Raw genomic sequence first — 11,033 nt, 5'->3', positions numbered from 1 at the left:
ATGTAAAGGCAAATGCAAGTGTGTCCCAATACAGCCAATACATTTCCATGCCCACATGAGCTGCTGCACTCAGGAGAGAGGTGTCCATGAAGAGAACAAGGAAAGAATTGCTTTCTTGAAATCCGTTGTACAATATGACAAGCCACTGGGCAGACGGTGTGGACTTGTAAACTGGCAAAAGACAAAAAATGACACATCTCTCCAGGCCCTTGTGTGCCTCAGGAAAGTCTTCTTGGAGGTGGAGTTATGGGAATAGGGCTCCAGTCCAAACAAATTGTTGGGTATTGTGTTTATTTAGTGAAGTCTGCAATGCCATCTTTCAGATTTGCTAGGCTGCAACCTCAGTAGTTTCCTTTTACATTTATCAGTGTCGAATAATATATACTGGATGAAGAAATGAGCAGTCGGGAACTGAGCTGAACATAGCCAGAAATACAAAGCAGTTTGTTCTTTCATTTCTTGCTTATTTCATGGTGTTGAATCCCTAGACTACTCCCTGTGATGTGGCAGGGATAATTCCTGATTTTTTTCCTTTCTGCTCTTCACAGCAGTTCACTCCAAAGCCCCTGCAGGTGACAGTTACTGCAAAAGCGAAGAGACGTGAATTCTCTGTCTTCCTAGTCTATAACGCCTCATTTTAATTATTACATGTGACAGGACCTTTTGTCATTCATTGTCTTCCCATGCCTCCTCGAATACCTTCAAACACTGGGTGTGCTGGGGCTTGAAAACCAAAACAGTGCCACTAATTCTTCAAAAAAAGATAATTTCATGTGAAGTGGAGACATAAATGATTGTCTCAGAAATTATAACCTAAGTGCTTAATTAAAACATTTCAGAAATACAAAACCTAGAGATATATTCTTCCTTCCTGTGGTACCTTAATTACGTTTCTTAATTAATCCTTCTTTTACTTTAAAGGCATCCTAGGATATCACAGTCTGGGAACAGACACTTTTTAAATAAGAGGTGTGAAATGAAAATGATTTCTATTTTTACAAATAGAATATTTCACTTTTTTGGGGACAATATAATATTGTATATCTGAGTTAGGCCCTTGAAAAGAAAGAGCTGTTTAGTGGGAACTGGTAGTTTGTAATAACAATTTTAGTCCTGTATTCACATAATCAGCATGAACTGGAGGGGGATTTAGATTTGGAGCCTAAAAAGAAGAAGAGATGAGTGCTCTTCACACTTGTCTCCCGAAGCACCACCACTGTGCGATGTGCCTGCAGCAGGAGAACAGGATCTCACTGGATTCCAAAACTATCTGCAATTCAAATAGAAAATAAATTGCAAAGTACAATTCCATGTCCCCTGGAAGTCTGCTGTGAAACTAGGGGAAGCCCTGGATAAGGGATTCAGACTTCAAGTACTTGAAATCTCTGCTATGAAATTACTTTGTGGGGATTTGCAAGAAGCCAGGAGCAACAGTGTTTCAGAGTGCTCTCTATTCAATTATAATTGATCGAACTGGGATCTAAATAAATGCCTCATATTTGTTAAAAACGTCTCTCTTCATGGATTTCCTGCAGAAAAACAGACATAAAGCTTAAGTATAATTTACTTTGTTACTTTGTTATATCATGCTCTTAGTATTGATGTGCTTTCTTTCATGGGTCTCAACACTAGAGACATACACCCTCTCTTGACCTATTTGTCTGCCTTACAAATTGGTAAAAACACAACAATGGTTGGCAATAAAAAATAAGGTAATACCCAGTTCTTTCCAGTTTAGATCAATATAAGTCCTGTGAAAGATTTGGATTAATTAATGACAATATCGATACCTAATTCTGGGAAAACATCAAGAAACAAAAAACAAATACTTAGAAACCAACTCACAGTGCCAAACTCAAGAACACTTTTTTCATTAGAGTGTTATATCATCAAGGTGGGGAGTAGAGCAACGTTTTAAAAACTATATATCAAGCAATTATAAGATACCAAAGCTTGTTAAACATCTGGGCCCCGGTTGTGCAAAAATGCAGATTCATCTTTTCTTAAAATGAGCAGGATACAAAGGCATTCATTGTCTTGGCTTTAATGAAAGAGCAGTGAGAGATCAGCACTAACCTGCTGCTATGATTCCAGTCATGAGGGCTGCCTTTCTCCACCATGTATATGCGTTGAGAACCAGCTTTTATTACTGTTTCTTTACAGGCTCAATGTCGTGCATTAAATAATAAATCATTAGAAGGAACATTACAGTCTGTATTTACTATCATCTATCATGTTCCCAACAAAAAACATCTTCTTAAATTAAGAGTCAAATTGAAAAATATACAAAATGCCAGCTTTCTAATGAGTTTTTAAATGGACAGAGAGAACACCGATAGCACTGAAAGATTCTGTTGTAAATTCTAACCAACAAGGATCATGAGTGCTTGAAAAATTTTGTGTACATTTATATGCAGACGATGTAGTAAATCAACGTTTTTAATTAAATCTGTGAAATATCGTTTTGCCGTTGGTGCACCGCCAACACACAGTAATTGGGAAACATGTTCCAGGGAAAGTAGACCGATTTTCTTTCATGTCAGAAAATCTGGATTTTTTTTTCCTGAAAAAAAGTAGTCATTAGAAAACTATCAGGGTGTAATTGGAATTAATCAATAATTAAAGGAGCAATGTAGGCTCTACTCAATTAAAGTGTCTACTTAGAGTCTTAAATATGTAGTTTTACATTTGAATTTTAAATTTAATAGTGGACTTTTTCAGATTCATGTAAAACAAGTGGGAATTTTTAAGCATGACCCAGTATTCCCTGAAGATAAGGCACTAGTTTAAAGACGATGAGGATTATGATGATAAAGCACTATCTGAACCTTACTTTTTTATTAAAATCTCACTGTCCCGTTCCCCAATTACAAATACACACCTTGTAAAAAGATTACATTATTCCATGTCCTATTCTATGCTTTTAATGCATTTTTACTTTCATATTGTGTAACGGAAATCTGAAAGGTACGATTTTTTAAATAAATTAATCTCTAGAAAGCCTGACGTGAATACAACGACATGGACTCTTTTAACGTTTTCTTTCGCGATCATAAATCCGTATTTACAAGCCTGCTGCGCCTCAGCCACAACGCAGTTCATTGCAACTCAAAAAGTTCAGAAACGCAAGTTGTTAATAAAGAACTCGAGGAAACTGAGATGTGAAGGCATACATATCTCATTATAAAATTCGTATTATACGCCATAAGGCTTCATATCCACGAAGCTCTTTGAAGTATCAGGTTTGTAGCTCCGTGCGGTATCGTTTATGACGTCATACACGAACGTTCGGAACCAAAGATTCCAAACCCGGAGCGACGCAGTTCGGCCGCATTCGGCTACGAGCTCCCGCTCGGACCGGACGCAGGGGACATGTTTCCTTTGCTCATTAAACTCGTGGTCTGTATTCTGGCGTTATTTTCGCTGGACAACAGACTGTTTCAGCTCGCCGGCAGATTTCCTGCCGTCTTCAAGCTCGCCGGCCATGGCGCCCCATGCTTGGGCGTCGACCACGACTCGGCTGGCCTGTCGAGTCTACTTCGCTGGCTGGAGAAACCTCCGATTCGCCCTCCTCGCCTTGCACCGCCTGGCCTGGACCCCCCAGAACCAGGACCGGAATTACCACACGACATGAAAAAAGACACCATCTTCCAGCACCTCAACATCGGCACGGAGAGGACGTGGCGCGTTGTCGCCTGGTGTCATCTCGTCGCTCTTCTGACTCTGTGGACAGCGACCATGGTGAGGAACTGGAGCAAACTAGACACTGCCGGGCCAGCTGGGAGGTCAGCTGCTGGTTTAGATGGTCAAATCAGTCGGGAGTTAAGAGCAGCAGCGACCGTTAGTCATGGGGAGGAATATTACAATTGTGTCCTTAATTTGACGATATGTCTGCAAGAAAGCAAAATGAGAAGTCTAATAACTAAGAATAACCATGCCTCCTTTATTATTGGACAAAGCTTTCATGACCTGTCTGCTTATCTGTTATTACAATTGCCTCTAGTAAGAGCAGACTTAGTAATGTTTATTTGTGTGTTGATCCGTTACCATGACTTCAGTGCCATGATGTCATGATTTCTCGTGCAATCAAAACGCCTCATCAAGTGAAGACGTCATAACAGTGTGACCTTGACAACAGACGGCCTGACAGTGTGAAAATAAAAGTCAAAATAATAACAGAACTAAACTAAATATAAACATAAAGTTCTTATGAAAATCTGAACATGATGAAAATTAATTATGAAATTTGGTGCAGGAAACATCTTAAGCATAACTATGAAAAATAATTGCTTATTTGTACTACAGCAATTTAATAATTGCTGGACTGTATTGTCCAAAATATTTCAAACTGGTTGAGATTCTGTAAACAAATGCTAAATGTTTTATCCTCTCAGGATGTCTGTTAGCATCATAGAGCCTCTGAAAGTTTCTAGTGCTGGTGGCAGCGATGAAACACATTCAGAAGAGGTCAGCCCCAGTTTGAACTGTGGTGTCCATCATCAAGGTGCTCAAGTCCAGTTAGTGGGTCACAGTGGTCTGGGAGGACCACTGACAAGCACAGCCAATAACTGGACATTGTGACCTGCGGCTGCGTGTGTCTCCTGTGCTCTAGGACTGACTTCCTGTCTCACTCTCCTCCTCTGTGTCCACAGATCCTGGCCTTCAGAGGAAGGTCCTCCCCTGACCTCGACCCGGCGCCCTCTTGCCCCTTGGCCCCCTTACCCCCATCCTCTCTCGCCCCCAGACTGGCGGCCCCCCCATTCTACAGGTTCTACCCCTGCTTGGACCCCCCTGTCCAGTCCAGCGCCCCCAGGGTCTCTTGCTCTCCTCCCCCTCAGGCCCTGCTCTCCGTCTCCTGCCTCCTCTGCTCTGTGCGTCTCCCTCCCTGCCGCCCCGCTGCCCTGAGCTCTTCTCTCTCTCTCACCCTCTCCCTCCGCTGTGCCCTGAAGCGGCTCCAGGGGACTGTCCGCACCCCCCCCCGCCCTGGCCGCCCCTCTCCCCTGCTGCCCCTCCCCCCTGCGCCCTCACGGCCTCGTTCTCTCTGCCCCCTGGCGGCTGGGGCTGTCTCACTGAGGCTGCCTCCCCTGTCCTCAGCCTTCCTGCCCCGATCCGTCCGGCTCGACCCTTTCCCTCCTCCGGCGCCCCTCCCTGACCCCACGGTGCTCCGGAACGGCCCCCAGCTCTGCCTCTTCTCTCCGGACTGTGGGGCCCCCATGGAGTTCTGGGAGCTGGAGGGGGAGAGCGCGGAGCCCGGTCCCAGTGGGCGTGTCGAGGAGAGCAGGGCAGCGTGGGAAGGAGGCGCGAGGCGGCTGGACCCCCTGAACACGGAGCTGGAAGGGCTGTGGGACGGACTGGGCTTCCTGTGGGACAGGGACAGCGGCGACCCCTGCTGGTGGAGCTTGGAAGAGTGGGAAATGGGCTGACTCACCATCTGCCTGCCAGACCGAACTCTTTCACGGGCTTCATGGGCCTGGCTTTTGGACTGACACTTAAATCTGTTTTTATATATAACCTTAACTTTTAAGTTAACATTTAGGGAACATTTAATTCATACTTGTTTAACCTTAAAATTTCAATGAACACCTGGTTAGATTCAAGTAAAGTATTTAGTTCTAAAATGTTAATTTTGCCTCAATTATTAATTAACTTTCTTTTCAACGTCATGTGCTACTGTTTTGTGTTTAATTTTAAAAACAATAAAAACATTTTCTGTATTTTTGAATCTTTGTGTTTTTGCGGTAATACTAATAGATGGTCTGAGCTGAGTGTATTTCCAAGGTTCTGCTGAGAAGCTCTTGAGAGGCAGCCTTGAGCACTTGTGCTATTTGCTCTATTTAAGTCCTAGACAGGGGTTTCCAGTCTACCTGTTTTTCTCATCTTATACAGCTTCTTCAGTTATTTAAAAATCAGAAAAATGTTTCAATGATGCAATACATCTTTTTAAGAGTCATCATTCTATGACTGTTAGCACAACCTTGCCCGCTGCTGACAATCGTGTAGAACAGAAAACTAAAAAGCCTTGCTGAATGCATCCTTCTGGATTAACAAAAGAGCTTTGCTGGTCAACATACAATACCAGGCTGCAGGTAGACATCAGTCCGGCACTTTTAACAGGCATTCTGTGGAGGGCAGAGTATGTCAGTCAGAAAGAACGACACCAGCCCCCCCAGTGATGATGGAGACGCAGTGCTGGATCCACTCTCTCTACTCTTGCTGTGATCAGGTTTGCACCTTTTCTCAAGATTTGCCCAGAAAAGACAAGGCCAAGGAAAGAGCAGGAAGACTCTTATTCCATTAGTCTGTCAAGGTTGTGAAAACACCCACAAGCAATTGGAATGTGAGTTTGATGAAGAAACCCCATGATGACCTGCTGTATTTGGACGTGACAGAAAATTGGAGTTGACTCTCTTCCACCCACGTGCAAAGTAATGTGGGAAGTGTGTTATAAAAGGTTATGCAATGAAGAAGAAAAAAAGTGTTTAATTTCAGAGGAACTGCTTTTATTTTTTATTCTTAAAAGGCCATTCTGAAAATGCCAGCAATACTTTATGTAAGGATTTCATGGAGTCTGATAGTTCCTGGAGCTGGTCAGTTGTACTTTCTTGACCTGTGATGGTGTCATACCCCTTAGGGATGTGAATAGTATTAATAATCTGTAACATGATTTTGCACAACGCACCCTACACCCTGCCCGCCCCAAAAACAGTGGAGCCTCCTCCACAGCCGAAACGCTGTGTTTTCCTTCTTCTTTTTTTCAGAATGGAGTAAACCTATTACTTGTTCCATCATTAAGTATGTGTTTGCTTAGGTTTGTACTTAGAATTCAGCACAAATAAACATTAAATATCTTTTTGTGGTTTTCCAAATGTAAAAAATGTATATTTTGGGTTACAATTTCCTGTAGCACTACAGAGGTGAGGTGCTTATTTATAATTAAGTCCCACCAGATGCTACATTCACAGCATTTACAGTATCAGTATATCAGCTGTATCCCTTGAAGTCCAAATTAAATTCTTATGAAACTGACAGCAATCGGAAGAGTAGAGTTCGCTTTCTGTCTTGGATATGCAATACTGGAAATTGCTTTATTCCACCAGCGGACTTGATAACTGATAGGGCGTAATGGAAACAGACTGGATCTTGATCTCTGTCAGTAAGAAGAAAACAGTGCATGCTGACAGGTTGTAGTAGTAGGCTAATACATTCGCTAAATAGAAACGATAAAATATTCAGAATTGAAAGAAGCTTCTCCACTGCATTCTCACTTTGTCGGGTTTAGATTGACAGTGCACTGCAGGGTCCTGCGCTCTCACTGGGACTGCTGAGGACAGTCACTATTCTCACGTTCAGCCTTGTCATTCAAACAACATTGCTATTGTTGCTACTTCAGAAGGATCTTTGATTTACACTTTTTTTTTATAATGTGTTCTAATGTCTAATGTTTCTTTTTTAGCCCTATACAATTTCTTGCATTAGGAATTGTATCCCTACTGTTGTATCCCTACTGAAGTACAGTATGTGTCGATAGATAGAGATCAGGTGCTATATATGGCCTGATGTAGATACCAATGCAAATCCTAGATAGAGCTATACTTTGAGGGATAACTGTGGTGGTCTTACTACAGTGTAGGTGTTACGTTCAGTTGTTTTTTTTACTCCCCTCCCATGCGGGGGTCCATTTTTGGAAGTGGGTGTGTCCCTAAATCGGCTCTCTCTGTGGATTGGTGGAAGAGAGCGGTCCGGTTTTAAAATGTCGGTTCGGGCCGTCTGGAGAGAGAGGTAGAAGAGAGGTGGGAATAAACTACGTTGGATTTCTGCGAGGCTGACGTTGGTTTGTAGTTTTTGGTAAACGCGAGATCTGGCGGGTTTGTTAATTTGGCTGTGGTGGGGATCGGGATTGTTGTGGCTCCTGTGTGTGGGGTTTTTTTTTGTTTGTTTGTTTTCCATGACAGCTTAGTTCAGTGTGATAAGTTAGCTTGCGGAATCTTTTCTTTGGCTTTGCCCCCCCTCTTCTCGGGAGACAGGTTTAGAGGGTATCGGGTTGTAGGAAAGTGTAGTGTTTTTATTTTATTTGTGCATTTCCGTCCGTTTAATCCCTGGCTCATGTGTTAGTCCCTATTCCCCCCTAGACTGAGCCATATTGGAGATGCAGCAGTAGGCCAGAAGAACGTTGCTGGGGCAGGGAATTAAGACCGAAGGCAGCAGGTAAGTTATTATGAACAGGTTAGTTTAAAAAAAATAGGGGTCCATGTCTATAGAGTATTAGGGGTTTGTTTGCAACAAAATCAGCTGAGTGATTGTGAATACTTTGGGTATTAAGCTTTTAAATGGAATATAGGAAAGACCTCCGTCAAATAAAGATATTGTTCTGTCGGTTGTCAGAAAATCCTAAAATACACCCTCTTTCCTCTGGCCTTCTCATATATTCTGTTTTTTGAGAAATGAAATTTGCTCTATAATGATATCCTGCAGCATTACCATCCTCGTTTTAAGCCCTTCCTGGCAGTTGTCAGCTATTTATTGCTCCTGAATGGAGTTTATCTGCTGGCTCATCTGTGAGCGCTTGCACAGGGTTTTGGAATTGTGAATAATATATGTTCCCAAAAAAACGCTCTGCTGTGAGATTATCAAAATGTGACCAGAACCAGATAAGCGTTGCTTGGCATCGCGCCGTGTCGCGCAACTTTGAAGTACAGCCAGCCTCCCCGAGCACAGTCCTGCCTTTGTACAGGAAAGTCATCACAGGTGTCAGTGTCACAGGCATGTCACCATGCCCTACCCAGACTGTACTGTCTGTCTGAGTGTGCACAGGCCCTCGTTTATCTAGGCTTAGTATTACAGCAACAATAAAATAACCATTTTCAACACAAATTGGCTTATCTGAAGCTGAGACATTACGAAGTTAACAAAATTATCATCAGCTGAGCCGCTACATCAAGACAATAAGAACGTTGCATTTAATATTTGTAAATTGCATTAAAGAAAATTTGAACATCATAAATTTCAGTAATGTTATGAATTCATGTGCTACAGGAAATTAAAATTATTTGGCAAGAATGTTGAATGACTAACGACCGGTAAATAAAACGAAATATCGAAAGAGATATCGAAAGAAGACCACAAGTTCATGTTTTCTCATTGCTGAAGACAAAAATAAATATCTTCCTTATATGTCTTACTCTGACGAAATCAAAATGTTGGCATCATTTCTTTTCAATTTAAAATGAATAAAGTATTTAGCATAGACTTTTAACCAAAGTGGAATTTTATACAGCAGGGCATTGTGCCAACGAATTGTGCTCAAACGGTACTGCAGCAGGGGCCTGTCTGTCATTTTCATCACAATTATTCACAGGGAGGTGATCAAAATTATTACTTTCTTTATAAATTACAGTATATATTTATGTATAAATTGATCCTAGATAATTAACAGAATTCAAGTAAAAAAAGTAACCCAATGTGACTAATTGACAGTATACGGCAGCTAATGTGATTATTCATCCCAGGAAACACAATGTCTCAAAATCCAAATGATGAGTTTTCACCTCTGGTAGTTTTATACCAGTCAGGGCTTTGTGCTGGCCATTAGAGGAGATAGATTAAGTCTAACAAACACTGCCAGGAGTACTAACAAATCAAAAGTGTAGCAGACAACCGACACAAGAATGCGGAGTAAAAGAATAATGAAGACCAGTACATATGTACACACACAAATTACTCCTCTTAGACGCTGCTTATACAGAAGCACAGACATTTGCGTGGGTGGGTGAATGGATTACATTATGCCTTTTTTCTCTTAGAAACATCTTCTTAGCTGAATTATAATTATGTTTCTGTCCGTCACTGTTTTTGATTATTTTTGGTACAGCACACAATGCAGAATAAATGACATGTTCTCCGGAAAGGAAAAATGACATGGATGTTTTCCTAGATGAGGATACTCATCTCCCTATTAGTATTCCTGCAGGTTATCGCAGTCCTGACCATTCTTTGATTGAAACTGGTGTACTTACGTCAAGCCCTGTGAGTTGCTGTATAAAGAGAGCAGTATTTAGGGCCCTGATCCAACAAATGGAAGGTTGTAGGCTCAAATCTGTTGTACTTTCATGCACAATGTGTACTTCTCTCATATCAGTGAAATACTCAGTTGTATAAAAGCATATAAATGTAAATCATTCTGGGTTAAAGCATCACCAAAACAAACTAATGCTAAGAAGAACAAAGCTCTATAACACAGCCTCTGAGCTGTAGCTGCGTAATTCAGCAGATGACAGACTCATTTTTGTTCCTTCACTGCAGGCTGCTGTTTTGTAATGTTATCTGTAATGTGATGTCTCCCAAGTTTTTCTGGAATTCTGTGGGCTATGTAAGTGCATGTCTTCCCTATATTCAAGAGAGATAATGTAATAACAATTTAACAGAGATATTTTTCTTTTCTTTTTGGCAGACCTTAGGATTCATTAATGGAATCTGACTTGTTTCTTGTTTTGTTTTTTTTCATAGCCTGTCAAATTCACTCGAACAATGAAGAACTGAATTGAATTCTGTATGTAAGCCCTCAACATAAGGACTTCTCTTGCGCAGTGAAAAGGCCCCACTGTGACCTTTAAGTGCTACTGTTGTAACAGGAAACTAATTGCAGCAATCCTGGTGATTAATTACCTGTACATCTCAGGGCCCACTGGCTATTCTGCCTGACTCAGGAGATTATGCTATAAAAGTGTTAGACTCATACCTTGCAGTAAAGTTAGATGAGACCAGGATCCATGTAAAATTTAATAACTGCCTTAGATTTTGTGCTATAGTTCAAGGTTCCAGAAACATCCTCTGGCTTCTCTGAGGAAAACCATAAGAGATGCCTCTGTAACCTTCTCACCTTATGGTACTGTGTGAAGTAGTACTTTAATATTAATATGGCTTCTGGGTACTGAACTCTTAAGGAAGGATAGCCAAGGTCATTTTTCTGGTATGGGGTTTGCATACAGCCTCCTTAGTGAATCATTACAGTGGCTGACTAGATTAATTATCTGTAG

General features: G+C 41.5%; 1 protein-coding gene across 1 annotated transcript; it reads left to right on the top strand.

Annotated features, from left to right (window-relative positions):
• The first annotated feature begins 3,278 nt into the window (after nucleotides 1–3,278).
• On the top strand, nucleotides 3,279–5,714 carry LOC148653049 (uncharacterized). The gene is made up of 2 exons (XM_088647548.1): nucleotides 3,279–3,741; nucleotides 4,653–5,714. Exons 1-2 carry the CDS (start codon nucleotides 3,373–3,375, stop codon nucleotides 5,421–5,423), a joined length of 1,140 nt encoding a protein of 379 aa, XP_088503674.1. The 5' UTR covers nucleotides 3,279–3,372; the 3' UTR covers nucleotides 5,424–5,714.
• The last annotated feature ends 5,319 nt before the right edge of the window (nucleotides 5,715–11,033 follow it).

Source organism: Lepisosteus platostomus, chromosome 10, assembly GCF_059453375.1.
Source record: "Lepisosteus platostomus isolate fLepPlt1 chromosome 10, fLepPlt1.hap1, whole genome shotgun sequence".
In the NCBI taxonomy this organism is placed as follows: Eukaryota; Metazoa; Chordata; class Actinopteri; order Semionotiformes; family Lepisosteidae; genus Lepisosteus; species Lepisosteus platostomus.
This window is presented reverse-complemented; position numbering and strand designations above follow the sequence as displayed.